Source organism: Sebastes umbrosus, chromosome 22 (genome assembly GCF_015220745.1).
Source record: "Sebastes umbrosus isolate fSebUmb1 chromosome 22, fSebUmb1.pri, whole genome shotgun sequence".
Lineage (NCBI taxonomy): Eukaryota > Metazoa > Chordata > Actinopteri > Perciformes > Sebastidae > Sebastes > Sebastes umbrosus.
In genome coordinates this window covers 2511277-2530907 of record NC_051290.1, presented here as the reverse complement: position 1 = coordinate 2530907, position 19631 = coordinate 2511277, and the positions used below count along the sequence as shown (strand labels likewise).

The 19631-nt window shown below is 41.3% G+C and overlaps 2 protein-coding genes and 2 long non-coding RNA genes across 6 annotated transcripts in view; all 4 read left to right on the top strand.

The window, feature by feature from the left end:
- LOC119481862 overlaps positions 1 to 19631 on the top strand; it is a 166214-nt gene extending 146583 nt beyond the window's left edge. The window contains exons 4-7 of the mRNA XM_037759169.1: positions 6664 to 6873; positions 18258 to 18407; positions 18833 to 18892; positions 18962 to 19631. Coding sequence (XP_037615097.1) covers positions 6664 to 6873; positions 18258 to 18407; positions 18833 to 18892; positions 18962 to 19035 — 494 coding nt within the window. The 3' untranslated portion in view covers positions 19036 to 19631. The remainder of the gene's footprint in view (positions 1 to 6663; positions 6874 to 18257; positions 18408 to 18832; positions 18893 to 18961) is intronic.
- LOC119481914 lies at positions 3653 to 6531 on the top strand. The gene is made up of 4 exons (XR_005205304.1): positions 3653 to 3799; positions 4645 to 5400; positions 5598 to 5751; positions 6477 to 6531. It is a non-coding gene; the product is annotated as an uncharacterized LOC119481914 (long non-coding RNA).
- Positions 8924 to 9541, top strand: LOC119481904. Its single transcript, XR_005205293.1, has 2 exons — positions 8924 to 8955; positions 9101 to 9541. It is a non-coding gene; the product is annotated as an uncharacterized LOC119481904 (long non-coding RNA).
- Positions 10910 to 18704, top strand: LOC119481882 (butyrophilin subfamily 2 member A1-like). 3 transcript variants are annotated; one of them, XR_005205286.1, is made up of 4 exons: positions 10910 to 11189; positions 12860 to 12915; positions 13047 to 13477; positions 18479 to 18704. XR_005205286.1 is itself a non-coding variant. In XM_037759207.1 (4 exons), the coding sequence occupies exons 1-4, from the start codon at positions 11029 to 11031 to the stop codon at positions 14465 to 14467; spliced, it is 696 nt and encodes a 231-aa protein (XP_037615135.1). In that variant the 5' UTR covers positions 10913 to 11028; the 3' UTR covers positions 14468 to 15401. The 3 variants fall into 3 exon arrangements, 2 of the variants coding, with proteins under 2 accessions (XP_037615135.1, XP_037615134.1); XM_037759207.1 differs by lacking the exon at positions 18479 to 18704 and adding an exon at positions 14349 to 15401 and having other exon boundaries at positions 10913 to 11189; positions 13047 to 13406; XM_037759206.1 differs by lacking the exon at positions 18479 to 18704 and adding an exon at positions 14346 to 15401 and having other exon boundaries at positions 10930 to 11189; positions 13047 to 13406.

Here is a 19631-nt window from a genome sequence, read left to right as displayed (position 1 = left end):
GGTGTCTTTTGAACACTGGACATTATTTATTAGGCTAAAGGGAAAATATAAATGATGTAACTCATATCAAATCCGACGTTCAGGAATGATCAGCCTCATGTGACTGAATGGAAATGATGATAATGATGTAAAAGGTATTTGTTGCTGACAGACAGACAGACTCTCCTTCTCTCTCTGACTTTAACAAGATCAGATCAGATATTCCTTTATTAGTCCCTCAGTGGGGACATTTGCAGTGTACAGCAGCAAAGGGGATAGTACAAAAAACAAGAAGCATCAGCTAACACAGTAAAAAAAGAGGTAAACAAAGTGTAACAAAATATGAACCATTTAAATCAGTAACAATATCATTTATAAAAGTTAACGGGGGAAATAACAGATCATGTAAATAAAAAGCATTCTAATAAATGCAGAAAGTTATTCTAAGTCTGTTTGTCAGGTTTTATAAAGCTCTCTCAGTGACAGACTGCTTCACTGAAGGAAGAAGCAGAGATACTGCAGGTCCTTCTGCTGCTGTTCAGAGCTTCAGTTAACACACATTATAACTAGATGGTGAATCAGAAGACAACTAAAATATAACACCTTTAATCTGTGATCTGTCTTCACTCCGGTATAAAACTCAGTGATGTTGAGAGGTAAAGTTATCAGATCAGTCCGGTCAGCAGCAGCGTCCAATCAGAAACTGATATCCAGTAAGGGGGCGTGTCTATCAGCAGCAGCGTCCAATCAGTAACTGATATCCAGTAAGGGGGCGTGTCTATCAGCAGCAGCGTCCAATCAGGAACTGATATCCAATAAGGGGGCGTGTCAGTCGGTAAAAGACATCCGTGAAGGATGCACTGGTGTATCCTCGCTCCTCGCTCCTCGGTGCAGAAATAAGAGCCTTGGGACGGTCTTCAAGATGGCGGACCAGAACAACTTCCGGTTCAATGCCTTACACATACAACATAGTTAAACATTTTATAAAGCTAAAAATGCTGTGTGTTCTATATTTACACTGTATCCCAAAAACATGCATCATTCTGTGACATTTTATGTTTATGCTCACATTGATGATACAACTATCATCTCCTCTCTCTGTAATCCTCCAGAGGTGTACACTCCCCCGGGTCACATGGACTCGTCTGTACGTCTGTTTCGGTGTTTCCTCTACAAGGCCTACAAGTACGTTTATGAAGGAAGGCAAAGAAGAGTCCAGCCCAGAGAACCAGTACAGCTGCTGTCAGTCCCAGTCCAACGTAGAGGCCGATCCGATCCCCAACATCCTGGTGAATGTGTGTACCACGAGCCAAAATAATACTGGTAAACATATTCAACACCGTTCTACAGATGAAGAGTTTATTCACTTTTGCATCGTGGAAGAGTAATGCAGAACTGAACTAGTTCAATAAAGCTGGAAAAATAGACAGATTTGAACTTCCCAGATCAATAACTCATAAAGGAAATGTAGTTTAAACACCAACGAGGACTCTTTCTAACCGTAGTGAGGTAGACAACCAGCTACAAGCTCATTTTAAATCATAACCAGCCTTTAGTCCTCCGAGCTGGACACATAACAAATACATCCATGGTCTGTATGTGCAGCCGGCTGTGAGACGAGAGGTCAGGGACCGTCCACAAAGTGTAACGCCGAAAAGACTTACTGCAAAAATATTCAATAACTTCACTATTATACAGCGTAGAGATACCAAAATCACTTCACACATCCTCAGCGGTCTCTTCCTGGGTATACTACAACGCTTAGTTTGGAAAAATGTGCTTTTGCATCATTTTGGTGTATTTATAATGGGAACAATATTAAATGCTCTTTGTCATGGACAAGTCTACAGACAGACAGACAGACAGACAGACAGACAGACAGACAGACAGACAGGCAGACAGACAGACAGGCAGACAGAGCGGCAGACAGACAGACAGGCAGACAGACAGACAGACAGACAGACAGACAGACAGACAGACAGAGCGGCAGACAGACAGACAGACAGACAGGCAGGCAGGCAGACAGACAGACAGACAGACAGGCAGACAGACAGGCAGACAGGCAGACAGACAGGCAGGCAGACAGACAGACAGACAGACAGACAGACAGACAGACAGGCAGGCAGGCAGACAGTCAGACAGATAGACAGGCAGACAGACAGACAGACAGACAGACAGACAGGCAGACAGACAGGCAGGCAGGCAGACAGACAGACAGACAGACAGACAGACAGACAGGCAGACAGACAGGCAGACAGACAGGCAGGCAGACAGACAGACAGACAGGCAGACAGACAGACAGACAGGCAGAGCGGCACATTTTACAAAGGAAGAAACAACATTTTTATATTAGACAAATACGAAGAAGTTAAACTCTTAATCAGACTAACAGTAACACAGTTGAAGCTGCTAAATACAGGAAGAACAGCTGGACAAAGAAAAAACTCCAGATGTGTGAATGTGTAAATTAACAGACTTATTAATTTAACAGAACACTCAAAAGTCAGATATAATTATCTAGATATAAACAGCTTTTAAAAGTATAACGAATGACTGGATTATACCTAACCATGCCCAGTAATAACAATGCGGCGTGTATGACTATTTGAACCTTCTTTCAGTTGCGCTGCCGCCCCCTCTCAGGAGGTGTGAAACAACTCAAGAGGCAGTTTAAAAACGCCCACAGCGTACAGTTTCTGCAACAGTTAGTTTAAACTGTGTTGTTTTTAGTCTGGTTATTACTGTAACAGAGTGCGGTGATTGTATGATAATATTACACACTTATGAAGTTACAGTCATAATCCAGACTGAAAACAACAGTTTAAACTGACAGATGCAGGAAGAACAGCTGGATTTATGCTGCCGGTGTTTGAATTATGTTTTTATATTTATTCTTTTAATCACAGGGTAAACAGAAGAGTAATCTATGCATCTATTACACTCCTAAAAGATATTTATATCTAGATAACTATATCGGACTTTTGAGTATTCCATTAAATTAATAAATCTGTTAATTTACACATTCACACATCTGGAGTTTTTTCTTTTTCCAGCTGTTCTTCCTGCATTTATCAGCTTCAACTGTGTTACTTTTAGTCTGAATTAATTATTTAACTTCTTCGTATTTGTCTAACAAGGTTTACTCTTCGTTAAATGTGTCTCTCTGTCTATCTGCTGTCAGTAGACTTGTCCATGTCTGTGATTGGTCAGATGCTGCAAACACCTCCCCGTTCATGTGAACGTGCTCACAGCCAGACAGAGAAACCCTGGGTTGATGATCACCTTCGTAGGACCGCTTAGTGTGATCTCGGTTGTTGGGGTTAGTGAAGCCAGATAACGAGGAGATACCCTGGAGATGTTGAACTCGTTTCGTAGTCCAGACTTCTGGTTCCTCTGGTGGCCCATTGTCCTTCATGGATTAACTGTGTCATGGAAGGTTATGGATGGCTCTCTGTATAGATCTCTGGGTGAGGTGGAGGATGGAAGGAATCCCAGGGTTGATATACTGCAGTGGCTGTGAATTGATTGGATGATGCTCATCAGGTGCGCCAGCCAGAGAGGAGGAGGAGGAGGAGGAGGAAGGAAGCCCACGCCCACTTGCACCTCCACACACACAAAGACATAGGGTGACAACACAGGAGACTAAAGGGCAGGAAACACAGAGAAACACTCTGGATGGGTTACTTATTTTAACTCACTAGTCATGTCAATGAAACGGCCGACTTCCTCTTTTCCTCAAGATTGTGCAACAGCTCTGCAGCAGCTTAAATCAGTTTCTCTGTCTAGTTTTTCTAACTATTGAATATAAAAACGCTCCGTAGTGTCCTCGTAGTGTCCTAGTGGTGTCCTAGTGGTGTCCTAGTAGTGTCCTAGTGGTGTCCTAGTGGTGTCCTAGTAGTGTCCTAGTGGTGTCCTAGTGGTGTCCTAGTGGTGTCCTAGTAGTTTCCTAGTAGTGTCCTAGTGGTGTCCTAGTGGTGTCCTAGTAGTGTCCTACAGGTGTCCTAGTAGTGTCCTAGTGGTGTCCTAGTGGTGTCCTAGTAGTGTCCTAGTAGTGTCCTAGTAGTGTCCTAGTAGTGTCCTAGTGGTGTCCTACAGGTGTCCTAGTGGTGTCCTAGTAGTGTCCTAGTAGTGTCCTAGTGGTGTCCTAGTGGTGTCCTAGTAGTGTCCTAGTGGTGTCCTAGTAGTGTCCTAGTGGTGTCCTAGTAGTGTCCTAGTGGTGTCCTAGTAGTGTCCTAGTGGTGTCCTAGTAGTGTCCTACAGGTGTCCTAGTGGTGTCCTAGTAGTGTCCTAGTAGTGTCCTAGTAGTGTCCTAGTGGTGTCCTAGTAGTTTCCTAGTAGTGTCCTAGTGGTGTCCTAGTGGTGTCCTAGTAGTGTCCTACAGGTGTCCTAGTAGTGTCCTAGTGGTGTCCTAGTGGTGTCCTAGTAGTGTCCTAGTAGTGTCCTAGTAGTGTCCTAGTAGTGTCCTAGTGGTGTCCTACAGGTGTCCTAGTGGTGTCCTAGTAGTGTCCTAGTAGTGTCCTAGTAGTGTCCTAGTAGTGTCCTAGTGGTGTCCTACAGGTGTCCTAGTGGTGTCCTAGTAGTGTCCTAGTAGTGTCCTAGTAGTGTCCTAGTGGTGTCCTAGTGGTGTCCTAGTAGTGTCCTACAGGTGTCCTAGTGGTGTCCTAGTAGTGTCCTAGTAGTGTCCTAGTAGTGTCCTAGTGGTGTCCTAGTAGTGTCCTTTAAATTCTCATTTAAAATGAGCTTGTAGCTGGTTGTGTACCTCACTACGGTTAGAAAGAGTCCTCGTTGGTGTTTAAACTACATTTCCTTTATGAGTTATTGATCTGGGAAGTTCAAATCTGTCAATATGTTTCCAGTTTTATTGAACTAGTTCAGTTCTGCATTACTCTTCCACGATGCAAAAGTGAATAAACTCTTCATCTGTAGAACGGTGTTGAATATGTTTACCAGTATTATTTTGGCTCGTGGTACACACATTCACCAGGATGTTAATTATCTCCTCATTATTTAGGATTGCTGATACTAGATGTACTGCTGACTCGCTCATACTGACACACACATCTAGCAGCACCAACATCTGTACGGATAATGACCTAAAACACAAGACCATATATTCAGATTCACTCAATATATTCAGTGTTAGTTCAATATTCTCAAATTTCACATTATATATATAATAATTTCCTGAACGGCATGCCATATATATATATACATATATATATATATATGTATATATATATATATATATATTTGTGTGTGTGTGTTGGTGTGAGGATTGGTGGACAGCATCGATGACATCAGAGGACGAGGGAGGGGAAAATGAACGCTGCTGAAGCGACACCAGTCATCACCAGGGAAATCCCCAGATGCTGGAGAATTACAACCGAGTTAATCATGAAAACACTGAAACTCACTGAACCTGTAACATTTAAATAATTGATTCTACTTTATTGTCATACAGACGTCAACAACATAAAGTACATAGATTGTATTTAGGATCAAATAGACTCTTGTCTAGTCTATAAAACAGTAGAAATGTTCATTAGATTGTAAAGTGTTGTATATTTTTACATATAAGAACTATAACATGTATTTATCATTTTGACTTCAATCACCAGCTGGAACTGGAACTGGAAACAGTTTGCTGCGTGAAAGTTAAACCTCAAGTTAACCTCAAGGGAGGAAACGGGAAACCACCACCTGCAGCAGGATTGTTGGGTGTTGCTCAGAGTCACGTAGTTTGTTTCTGTGGTGCGACAGAAGAGACTCAAGGTAATGTAGAAATACAGATAGTTGATATATTATATTAATCATGTTTATGTTTTTATTTTATTTTTGTGAAGAAATGTGTTGAGAATAATTTGGACTGTTTTATATTTAGTGCCTGACCAGGAACGAATAGAGACATGAAGTGAAATAAATAGACAACAAATCAACAAACAACCAGGTTCCTCTGGAGTTTAGTTTATAGACTCTGTTAAGTTGTGTTCTCATCTGGAGAGAAATCGAGGAGAAATCTAGTTGGTGAAATAGTTTTCCTCTCTAACCTCCTACTCTGACTACAGAAACACAACATGGAGGTTAAACCATTAATGCATGATGATCACAGATAATACAGCCTTTAAATAGTCCACAATAACAGGAATATAACAACAATCATTGGAGACGAGTATAGATTAGTCTGATGACATTTTATTGAAGGTTTGATCTAATGAGGAGTCAGTTGTTTGGTAAGAGTGTGAGTCACTGTTGATCTCAGAGCAGATCATACTTCCTGTTCTTCCTCAGTTGTAAATATCTAATCTACTAATCTGGCTCCATCTGGTGTCAGAAGTACATTAGTGTTCCTGTCTTGGTGTCAGTCCACTGGTCAGTCATGTGTAATCAGTAGCACAGAGGAAGAAGTCCTGTGAGGACTAAAGACAGACTGTAGATTGTCTCTGTTCTACCTGTAATAACTGAACTTGTATCTGATGTGTTTCTGTCTCCTCTCACAGGATGAAGATGATCTGCAGCATCCTGCTGCTCCTCAGTCTGACCTCCTGTGTCTCTGGTTAGTTGACCTTCACTTTATTATCCACAAACACTAAATACACTTTCAGACAAACATCTCTAGATGGAGTTTGACATGTTCAAGTTGTCAGTTTGTCTGCTGCTCACTTTCCCTCTCTGTCTCCTCTACAGGACCATTTGTAGTGCATGTGGAACAGTCCTCCTATTGGGTAAAGGAGAACCACAACATCACACTGGAGTGGATGTTCCCAACCAGAACCAACAGTTCCTCCAAATCAGTTGTTATCCTCTGTTACCTGTTAGCTGAGCCCGAGGCCTCAGTCCTGTTTCATCTCCATGAAGGTGTTGAGTTCCCAGAGTTTCAGGATGAACAGTTTACAGGACGAGTCCGGTGGGACAAAGACGTCGGTACATGTGTGACGTGCAGACAGATGATGGTAGGAGCTCTGAGACGTGTCACCTCAAAGTCACAGGTGAGTGTATTCAGTAGAAGTCAGTCAGTGAAACCAGACTAAGAGTCTACAGCCCTGCTAGTGCTAAACACATCTTAGTTTAGCATGTTAGCATGCTGCAGGGGTCATACTGGTTAGTATAAAGTAGTCTCAGCTTCATCCCTGCTGGAGCTGTACCAAAGAACACATATTACTAAGAAGTGAAAGTCAACTGGTCGTTCCATTACAACGTCAGCTCCCAGCAGCAGAGCTACGCTTCCGCCATTTTGGACTGAAAGCGACTACCAGACGCAGTAAAACGTACGTCATGGCTACCGCTGATGAAGACTAGGATCATATTTAGTCTTTCTTTTGTCAGTCTGCTGGATTTATTTAGTTTCCTGTTTCAGTAAAATGGTTCCACTTCAGACAATCACACACATTTTATTTTCTGTCCTTTACAGCAGCTGCTGATGAGCCCAAACCTCTGAGACCAACAACGAGACCACCACCAGAGAGACCAACAATGAGACCACAACCAGAGAGACCAACAATGAGACCACAACCAGAGAGACCAACAATGATACTACAACCAGTGAGTCCGGGAATGATCGCCCTCTACCTTATACTGGGACTGATAGCAGCTCTACTGGTTCTCTGTGCTGGACTCTGCATTACCATCCTTTTTAAACGTCCTCGTAGGCAAAACATGGAAACAGACGTACAGACGAGTCCATGTGACACGGGGGAGGTTATACCTCTGAAGGAGAGAGGACAGAGAGAGGAGATGATAGTGACATCATCAATGTGTGCAAAAACAGAAAATGTCACAGAATGATGCATGTGTTTGGGATACAGTGTAAATATAGAACACACAGCATCTTTAGCTTTATAAAATGTTGAACTATGTTGTATGTGTAAGGCAGTAGCCTAAATCGACCACCAGGTGTCGCTGGTGCGCTGTCAATTCCCATCCAGAATCCATGGATGTATTACAGTTTTTCTCAATTGTTTACACACAAATACTGGTACTTGACACACAATGACCACAACATGTAACTCATGCACCAACCCCCTGAACCAATTCTGCTAAACTACAAGCACAATTCCTGCTTTACACTCAAATTGCAGTTCTAAAACACACTTTTTTCAAAACACTACACACAATTCTCTGCATTTGGCACAATTTTCATGAAGAAAATCTCGTTTTCACAAGGAACACACTGTCATTCAAAATTCTAAAGTCAATTGCCCTACTATGCACACTGACTCATCACATGGGCAAACACCTGTCACACAGTGTTACAATTAGCAATCAGTTGATGCTTTTCATGGCTGGATTCGACATGCTAAGCGATATTTCCCCCGTTGCTTGGCCAGGGCAAACATTGCTTGTGATGTGGATGAGGTGCTGTGGCCAGACCGAAACAGAAGAGAGGATGCAGCATAGTTTTTTTTTTTGTTTTTTTTTACTGTAACTGTATACAGTAAATTCTTCTGTTGTTTTGTATGTAGACCACTGTATGTGCAACTTTGTGTTGGTTGGGATGTACACTGTGTACATTGTTTTTGTGGGGAAAATAAAATATATTTGTTACCGTGTATTTGTGTGTTCTGAGTATAAAAACAATATTCTAAATTATTTTACAACACACTTATGTATGTACTGTCTGTAGTAAGTGTAACACTGAACAAAAAAAAGGCCTAAGTCATTATGATGAATGGAGAAGAAGTGTTTTCCATTCATCATAGTGTTTTACATTGAGCACATCAGTGTTCAACTGGTTCTTATAAATGTCTATTCATATGATGGTTTGTGTGTGTCATTTGAAAACAAAATACCATTTTGAGAAGAAATAACATTGTTTTGAATGTAAAGTTTCATTTTGCAGGAGAATTGAGGGGTTTTGCCCATTGTGTGTGTGTTTTTTGATTTGTGTGTAGAGTTCTGAGAGTATGAGGCATGCTTTCAGAAAATGTGTGTAAACAATCGAGAAAAACTGTAAAGGAAGAGAATCGAGCAATGATCCATGTTTGTCTGTTACAGGAAACTGTAGTTCTGAAATCCATTTTTTTGACGCCATTTTTACCTGTTTACTTTGCTGTCAGTGCTTCGTTAGGTAAACATGGAGGCCTGCATCATCGTAGAATATATTAATTCACAAACACTCTTTCAGTTTATCTTTTCAACTAAAGTGTTAATTAAGATGTTGACTTTCTCTTTGGCATGAGTTGTAAAAAGTAAGATATGTTTAGTATGTGAATAGTGTCCGTAATGTTGGCCTGTTACTGAGTACGAGCAGAGCATCCTCTCAGTGGAGAAGAAAATAGTGCAGGATGGAGGATTAGTCTTTTCAGTTATTGTCTGCTCTCTGTCTTATTGTTTCATTTATATTATTTTCACGTTAGATCTTATGTTAAGATGCCTTAAATCATTTTATGTGTAGTCATTTATTTTCAGTGTTAGATTATTATTTTACTCTGTTTACTTTTGTACTAGAATATACTTCCTCATGGAGGGTTTACTTTGCTTTCACTGCTTCGTAAGGTTTTGGACCAGCAGTAGAGCCGATGTTGTGAATGAATAAAGTGTTCCCGGTCTCAACCACAATCCAGAACTCCTGTGCCGGTGTTTCCTTTTCTCTGCATCACACCCCATCACACATTAAGAAACACAACGCAGAGTCCCAGGGTGTGCAGAGAGGCTCCAGTACGTGGGTTACATATGTATGGAGCTCTAGTGTATGCAAAAACATACAGACTACATACTGTACAGATTTACAGTATCTATTCATCAACATGAACCTCATTTCCTCTGTCTATCTACAGTACCCATTTATCATATATCAGACTACATTGTGCTATCTAATATGATAATATAGGCTACATTTACTAAAGGATGGGACACTTCTGAAGATTTGCTTCATATAGTCGACATACTAAAGGTTTTCAGTTGGACATGTGGTGACTGTTGGATAATGTAAGAGCTCGTCCAAACTGTCATATACTATGTTATACGGTAGTTGAATGCGCTTGTGCATGTACTGTGGGGGGTTTACGAAAGTAACGGAAACGATCCACTTGTAACTGAACGGCTGTCTGACGGTGTTCATTAAAAGTCAGGAAAGTTAAATAAAGCCTCCATCGCAATTATTTACACAAACATAATAAAAATAGTTTATATTTCATTTAGTTTGCTAATTGCTCGATAACTGGGTTTGTTACTTTATAACAGATGGGACAGGCGACAGATGGATCTTTTGCAGATTTATTTGGAAAGATAAAAAGTTAAAAACGTTACAAATAGACTTTAAAGGGACTGTTTGTAACTTCTTACACGCATAAGTACATGGAAGCACCAAAACCTCTTGGTTGTATCTAGTGAAGCCCGTCTGTTAAACAGTGTTGGCCGCGGTCGGAGGACGCGGGGGAGACCGTAGCTTTGGTCTCCAGGACCGGAGTCTCTGCTGTACTCTGCTCCTCTGCTCCTCTGCCTGCCTTCACTCAGCTCGCTCCACCTCTCACGTGCATGCTGCTCACTCCACACTGCAGAAGAGTTAGTTTAGCTCTGAGAATATCTAGTGAATGTTCAGTGGACGTTTGTGCAGAAATAACTGCTGCAGCTCCTCCAGACCAACAGAGGTTTCCCGTGTCTTGTGAAGTGACGGGGCTCCGCAGAGAGAAACGTTATCGTCTCCGACCAAAACTCCGGCGTCTCCCCTGTTCCCTCCGGCCGCGGTCGGGAGGCTGAGGCAGGAAAAGCCAACACTAGGATCAGCATTGATTCATGGAGAGACCTTCGTCTGGTCAGCTAACATTACTGCCAAGCAGCTGAAATATAGAGTGATATTGTGCTTTTAGCTGACGTGTGTCTCCTCACTGTTTTGAGCGATGCTCGTTCATGTCTATGTAGCGCGAGCACAAGCGCCAGCAACAGGACGCTGACTTTAGTTGACTTAACGGCCACAGGTGTGTGTGTGTGTAACAGAGTTCACTTCTGGGGAGGGACTGGTTCAAGTCAGGCAGAACAGTTTACTGTGGAACTGAAAGTGATAGATGAAGTCAACCTGAACAGAGGAGGAGGAGGAGGAGGAGAGCACCTGTTATGGTAATGAACGGGTCGCTGCCCTCAAGCTCTCTCACACATTATATATCGACGAGGACCGAGGGTCATCAGAGAGCAGCAGCAGGAGGTGACTGTTCCACGGTTGGTTATTGGTGTGCAGAGTCTCGTAGTTTGGTCCTGTACGTCAGAAGAGACACAAGGTAATGTAGAAATATAGATAGTTGATATATTATATTAATCATGTTTATGTTTTTTTTTATTTTTGTGAAGAAATGTGTTGAGAATAATTTGGACTGTTTTATATTTAGTGGCTGACCAGGAACGAATAGAGACATGAAGTGAAATAAATAGACAACAAATCAACAAACAACCAGGTTCCTCTGGAGTTTAGTTTATAGACTCGTTGTCTCTCCGTCTGTTTCTCCTGATCCTGACTTCACTCTGGATGTGTTATTAATGTTAACTATGTGAATATCATCTACTACTCCTGTACTGTTTTTTGTGTTGTGTTTTGTGCGCATGTGCCACAGCTCTGCAGCAGCTTCAATCAGTTTCTCTGTCTAGTTTTTATATTTCAAATATGAAAACGCTTCCTAGTGTCCTCGTAGTGTCCTCGTAGTGTCCTAGTGGTGTCCTAGTAGTGTCCTAGTAGTGGCCTAGTAGTGTCCTAGTGGTGTCCTCGTGGTGTCCTAGTGGTGTCCTCGTAGTGGCCTAGTAGTGTCCTAGTGGTGTCCTCGTAGTGGCCTAGTGGTGTCCTCGTGGTGTCCTAGTGGTGTCCTCGTGGTGTCCTAGTGGTGTCCTTGTGGTGTCCTAGTGGTGTCCTCGTGGTGTCCTAGTGGTGTCCTCGTAGTGGCCTAGTAGTGTCCTCGTAGTGTCCTCGTGGTGTCCTCGTGGTGTCCTCGTAGTGGCCTAGTGGTGTCCTAGTAGTGTCCTAGTAGTGGCCTAGTAGTGTCCTCGTGGTGTCCTAGTGGTGTCCTCGTAGTGGCCTAGTAGTGTCCTAGTGGTGTCCTCGTAGTGGCCTAGTGGTGTCCTCGTGGTGTCCTAGTGGTGTCCTCGTGGTGTCCTAGTGGTGTCCTTGTGGTGTCCTAGTGATGTCCTCGTGGTGTCCTAGTGGTGTCCTCGTAGTGGCCTAGTAGTGTCCTCGTAGTGTCCTCGTGGTGTCCTCGTGGTGTCCTCGTAGTGGCCTAGTGGTGTCCTAGTAGTGTCCTAGTAGTATCCTCGTGGTGTCCTCGTCCTTTAGTGTCGCTCCTCTAGTCTGTGTTGTGCGTAAAAACAAAAGCTGACCAGAAACTTCGTTAACCATCGAGGAGAAATCTAGTTGGTGAAGTAGTTTTTCTCTGTAACCCCCTACTCTGACTACAGAAACAAACATATAACACACGAGAAAAAAAACAAACATCAATCCCTCATGGTTGTTCAGGTCGGCCACCAGGGTTATTTTTAATGTCATTAGTTTTTATTGTTTTTATTTTTTTAAACTTCCTTCCGGTCCTTTAAGCTTCAGTGATCACAGATGGCAACTTGTTCCACATTGTGATAGACCTATAAATAACAGATCTGCACACTGCATCTGTTCTGGGTTTCTGCTTGACTACATCACCCCTCCCTGCAGTTTGACTGTGTTGATCTCAGAGCAGATCATACTTCCTGTTCTTCCTCAGTTGTAAATATCTAATCTACTAATCTGGCTCCATCTGGTGTCAGAAGTACATTAGTGTTCCTGTCTTGGTGTCAGTCCACTGGTCAGTCATGTGTAATCAGTAGCACAGAGGAAGAAGTCCTGTGAGGACTAAAGACAGACTGTAGATTGTCTCTGTTCTACCTGTAATAACTGAACTTGTATCTGATGTGTTTCTGTCTCCTCTCACAGGATGAAGATGATCTGCAGCATCCTGCTGCTCCTCAGTCTGACCTCCTGTGTCTCTGGTTAGTTGACCTTCACTTTATTATCCACAAACACTAAATACACTTTCAGACAAACATCTCTAGATGGAGTTTGACATGTTCAAGTTGTCAGTTTGTCTGCTGCTCACTTTCCCTCTCTGTCTCCTCTACAGGAGCATTTGTAGTGAATGTGACACAGACCTCCTATCAGGCAGAGGAGAACCACAACATCACACTGGAGTGGATGTTCACAACCAGAACCAACAGTTCCTCCAACTCACTTTATATCTACTGTGAACTGTTAGCTGAGCTCAGACCCTTAGTCCTGTTTCATCTCCATGAAGGTGTTGAGGTCCCAGAGTCTCAGGATGAACAGTTCACAGGACGAGTCCGGTGGGACAAAGACGTCCTCAGAGATGGACGAATCAGACTTCACATGTCCAGACTCAGGATTAATGACTCTGGTGTGTACCGGTGTGACGTGCAGACAGGTTATGGTACGGGCTCTAGGATATGTCACCTCAAAGTCACAGGTGAGTTGATTCAGTAGAAGTCAGTCAGTGAAACCAGACTAAGAGTCTACAGCCCTGCTAGTGCTAAACACATCTTAGTCTAGCATGTTAGCATGCTGCAGGGGTCATACAGTACATAGGGTGACCATATTTTCAAACCCCTAAACTGGGACCATTAAAGGTACTAAATGTAACTTTCAGAAAATCCTTGTTATTACTGACACCGGTGGCCGTTAAGTGAACTACAGTCGGTATCCTGTTGCTTGTGTACGTGCTCGCACTCCGTAAGCGCGAGCGTGCATTAGAGGCTGTGACAATCAGGACTTCTCACATTCACTACTTTCTCCTCCTTTAATCACAGGACTATCCTCCTCATGACGCACTGACAGTTTGGGAGTCCTGTAGAGAGTTTCCCTCAGAGGAAATTGTTGTCTGGGACTACGTACATTATTTTTCAACTTTAGTTTTGAACCCGAACCATCTCTATCACATCACGTTGCTCACCACAGCCTCAGACTGTTATAATTAAAAATGTGGAGCTCAGTTATTTTGTCCAGGATGGAGACACCGTCCGGGTGAAAGACGGAACGGCCGGTCCTGAGGGAGTTATAAGAGGAGTGAAATGCCTGTTGATGAGCAGAAGGAACTGTGTAGAATAATGAATCAAAACAACACGTTTGATGTGCTCATAAGCACGGAGGGTTCTGTGGTTCAAAACTACACTTAATGTAACCAGTGGATCTGTTGTGTCCGTGCGTTATTGTGGCTTAACAGCGTGCAACATCACTCTCTATAGAGACTGCAGCGGTGATGCCTCTCTGTATACTTATCTCATGCACACAAATTAATTAATGAGTGGAACATGATAAACATCTATGTAAGTATGATATTATTATTTTAATTGTGGTGAAAACCGGGACTTCAGACAATCAGACACATTTTATTTTCTGTCCTTTACAGCAGCTGCTGATGAGCCCAAACCTCCGACACCAACAATGAGCTCACAACCAGAGAGTCGGGGAAGGATCGGCCTCTACGTTGTACTGACAGCAGCTCTACTGGTTCTCTGTGTTGGACTCTAATTGGCCTTCCTTCATAAATCTACTGGTAATAGAGGAAACATCTATACAGCCGTACAGCCAATAAGATCCTCAGAGGAACAACCCATCACGTCTAACCAAGCGACAACCTCCAGTGCTGAGATAAGGTCTTGTCTAGAAGGTAACCTCCAAGACCTATCCTAACCTCAACCATTAGAGGTCAATACCTAACCTTAACTCATCATCACTGAATGAAGAGTTCATCATTAAGATTTAGCTGTAAGTTGGTTCAGTTCTCCCTCCAGCTGTTATCAATCATGTGTTTTATGTCCTCTGTTTACTGATGGATATTGTTACCTTGCACTGAATATCCTAATGTTAACTTTATAATATGTCAATATATATAAATGTAGTGATTCCTTCACTGTGGCCCTTTAGAGTTTTTAAGATTAAGAATCTGTAACGTTTATTTTTTTAATGTTTTTCATCACTTGTTCTTATACTAAATGTCCTGACTGCATCACTACAGTATTGTTCATTTTATACATTTCCCTTATTTGAATTCTGTAATATTTTTAAGACATTTAAATTAATTTCCATCAAGCCTTGTGCATCAGTGTAAATATGACAGATATTGTAATTCTAATATCTAATGTCTTTACCAGACATGTTGTGTAAATTATATTTTTGCTTATGTTGCAGATAAATATCAGCTAGCATGGTCTGCTACGTTAGCTTTGACTCTCAGCATCTAATATTCATGAATTCAACCGTTATATTAAGTTATTGTTTAAATGTTACTGAGCTGTACGGTGAGAAGAAGAAGAAGAAAAGATGATCTTCACCTTGTTGTTCTGGATCTTGAGGGTCACCTTTGTGGGCGGCCCAACCTGTCATCCATGTGCTCACCTGTTCACTTCTGTTTCCATGGAAACCAGATTTGTTTGCCTTTGAATAAAACATTTACTATATGGTATTTGTTTATTTGTATTATTTCAGAAGTGTGGGACAGGCACATTAAGATGGAAAAACAATGATATAAATGATTAGTAAACAAATAAATAATGTTAATATGGTGTAAAGTAATATGAATATGAAACAGTTCCATTTAAATGAGCTAATTTAACGTATCTCCACATTGAGACCACAGTTGTGGGACATGAAGAAAAGTGATGTTTGGACCCATAAAATGCTCCATAAACTTTATTAAATCTCATTATTTATGATGTCAAGATGGGGAATAACACGGTGTATATATTTATCAAGCATTGCACTAAAAGTTTTAACATAAATCTAAAATGTCATTGCTGGGACTTAGAAATGCTCGTAGTGGCAGAAACACTCTGTTACTGTTGTGAACTGCTGAAAGATAAAGTCACACATTCAGTTTTAGCAGTTTGATGAATAACACAACGTCACAGAGGTGAGGGTGGAGGGACCGGGTTGGAATTGGGACAACTGTGTCACTTATTGTGCTAACACAACTTCCGGGTTTCTTATAAGAGTGCTTTTAGTGTACTTGTGTGTGTCAGCAACACTGCAACACTGACGGCTGGACAAGGATTGCGATCGGTCAGTGTTCAGACTGTGTGAATTGTGATGAGCTAAACTATTCAGCAGCATTCTTTTATGGGATAAGAGAGTTATGTTATCAGCTTGTCCTGACTAAAACAAATATGTTTGAGTAAATGTTGATTCATTAGACTACATTATATTAATCACGTTGCTGTGAGAGTGCCGTAGTCTGGGTTAACATATGTCTAGTTAAACTTCAGTGACAGGCTATTCTTTTATTACCCAAAAATTCTGATAAAATTAATACATTTAAAACACACACACACACATGCACACAAATAACATGAATAAAATAGTAATACACTTTCTTTTTAAAATTATTTCTGTATAGCCGCAAATTTTCTATATATTAAAAAATTAATGTTACTTTAATTTTGGTTTTCATGTGTGCATTGAGTCGTTGTGCTTTTAATCTACCAAAATGCATTTAATCAATGACCATGCCATAATAATATAAAATAAAACAAAGTAACACTTCCTGAAATGAGTGCTGCTAAAACTCAAGTTACTATTCAGAGCTGGTCCTTTAAGGCTCTAAAGTACACAAGTGTGAACACTGACCAATCAGAAGCCTGCATCGGGACAAGGATTGTGTCATCAGCTAAACTATTTAGCGAGTTTAAAGAGTTTTTTTTCAACAGCACTGCTGCTTCCACTGTTGGTTGTTGCTCAGCAGAGTCTCATACTTTGGTCCTGTAGGACAGAAGAGACTCAAGGTAATGTAGAAATATAGATAATTTATATATTATATTAATCATGTTAATGTTTTGTTTTTTATTTTTGTGAAGAAATGTGTTGAGAATAATTATGACTGTTTTATATTTAGTGGCTGACCAGGAACGAATAGAGACATGAAGTGAAATAAATAGAAAACAAATCAACAAACAACCAGGTTCCTCTGGAGTTTAGTTTAGAGACTCTTTGTCTCTCCGTCTGTTTCTCCTGATCCTGACTTCACTCTGGATGTGTTACTTATTTTAACTCACTAGTCATGTGAATGTCACAGAGACGACTCCTCGTTTCCTCTTTTTTTGAGCCAAGATTGTGCAACACCGCTGAAGCAACTTAAATTAGTTTCTCTGTCTAGTTTTTCTAACTATTGAATATAAAAACACTTGGTGGTGTCTTAGTGGCGTCTCCTGATCCCGACTTCACTCTGGATGTATTATTTATTTTAACTAGTCATGTGAGTATATAGCTACTTCTACTCATTTCCTCTTTTTGTGTTAGGGTGAGACAGCTCTGAAGGGTTCATTAAATGGTGGAACATGGTCTCAAAAAAGTACAAAATGCAAGTCTCCCTCAAAAATAATCCAAGGCGCACACACACACACACACACCACACACACACACACACACACACACGCACACACACACACACACACACCACACACACACACACACACACACACATACACACACAAAATGGCCTTAAAATGGTCATTTTACACAATTATTGCCATGTAAAATAAAGGCATTCTAATCTACAGTGTGCCTTGGATTATTTATTGTGACAACACATTTCAATAAACAGTTCATTCTTGTCAATTTTACATGATTTTCCTGTCATTTTGAAATACAGGGGAAATGTTTCAGTCACCTCCCACTGCTGTCAGGTCAATTCTCACTGTGATCTCAAAGCAGATCATATTTCCTCAAAAAATGTAATCTACTAATCTGGCTCCATCTGGTGTCAGAAGTACATTAGTGTTCCTGTCTTGGTGTCAGTCCACTGGTCAGTCATGTGTAATCAGTAGCACAGAGGAAGGAGTCCTGTGAGGACTAAAGACAGACTGTAGATTGTCTCTGTTCTACCTGTAATAACTGAACTTGTATCTGATGTGTTTCTGTCTCCTCTCACAGGATGAAGATGATCTGCAGCATCCTGCTGCTCCTCAGTCTGACCTCCTGTGTCTCTGGTTAGTTCACCTTCACTTTATTATCCACAAACACTAAATACACTTTCAGACAAACATCTCTAGATGGAGTTTGACATGTTCAAGTTGTCAGTTTGTCTGCTGCTCACTTTCCCTCTCTGTCTCCTCTACAGGAGCATTTGTAGTGAATGTGACACAGACCTCCTATCAGGCAGAGGAGAACCACAACATCACACTGGAGTGGATGTTCACAACCAGAACCAACAGTTCCTCTAAATCACTTTTTATCCACTGTGAACTGTTTATTGATCTCAAGACCTCAGTCCTGTTTCATCATGAAGGTGTTGAGGACCCAGAGTTTCAGGATAAACAGTTTACAGGACGAGTCCGGTGGGACAAAGACGTCCTCAGAGACGGACGAATCAGACTTCACATGTCCAGACTCAGGATTAATGACTCTGGTGTGTACCAGTGTGTAGTGCAGACAGGTGATGATTGGGGCTCTGAGATATGTCACCTCAATGTCACAGGTGAGTTGATTCAGTAGAAGTCAGTCAGTGAAACCAGACTAAGAGTCTACAGCCCCGCTAGTGCTAAACACATCTTAGTTTAGCATGTCAGCATGCTGCAGTCTCGACTGGCTCAGAGCCTGGAGGGCAAAACACTGTTCCAACATGGCGGCTAACACTGTGAACTCCATAGAGAGGTGAAGTCCCTCCTCTTCTAGTGGACCACCATGGGACCTGATTTCTGAATAAATATGAACGCTAGTCAACGGAGAGAGATAAATATGTTTTGGATCCTGTTTGAATTGCTCCATGAATCACACACATGATGTTTGTCAATTTAAAACATGATGTTTGAAGTCCAGAAAGTCTCAGTTTGTCGTCGTATCATTTTAGTTTAGTGTGAAACTTCAGACAATCAGACACATTTCATTTTCTGTCCTTTACAGCAGCTGCTGATGAGCCCAAACCTCCGACACCAACAATGAGACCACAACCAGAGAGTCCAACAATGAGCTCACAACCAGAGAGTCCAACAATGAGACCACAACCAGAGAGACCAATAATGAGCTCACAACCAGAGAGTCGGGGAAGGATCGGCCTCTACGTTGTACTGACAGCAGCTCTACTGGTTCTCTGTGCTGGACTCTAATTGGCCTTCCTTCATAAATCTACTGGTAATAGAGGAAACATCTATACAGCCGTACAGCCAATAAGATCCTCAGAGGAACAACCCATCACGTCTAACCAAGCGACAACCTCCAGTGCTGAGATAAGGTCTTGTCTAGAAGGTAACCTCCAAGACCTATCCTAACCTCAACCATTAGAGGTCAATACCTAACCTTAACCCATCATCAATGAATGAAGAGTTCATCATTAAGATTTAGCTGTAAGTTGGTTCAGTTTTCCCTCCAGCTGTTATCAATCATGTGTTTTATGTTCTCTGTTTACTGATGGATATTGTTACCTTGCACTGAATCTCCTAATGTTAACTTTATAATGTGTTCATTCATATAAATGTAGTGATTCCTTCACTATGGCCCTTTAGAGTTTTTAAGATTTTAATCTGTAACATGTTTATATTTTCATGGTTTTCATCACTTATTCTTATACTAAATGTCCTGACTGCAACATTATGATAACGTTTTCCTTTTTAAATTTCTATAATATTTTGAAGACATTTAAATTCATCTTTGATCAAGCTTTGTGTGTCATTGTAAATATTGATATAAAAACATTTTCTAAAAA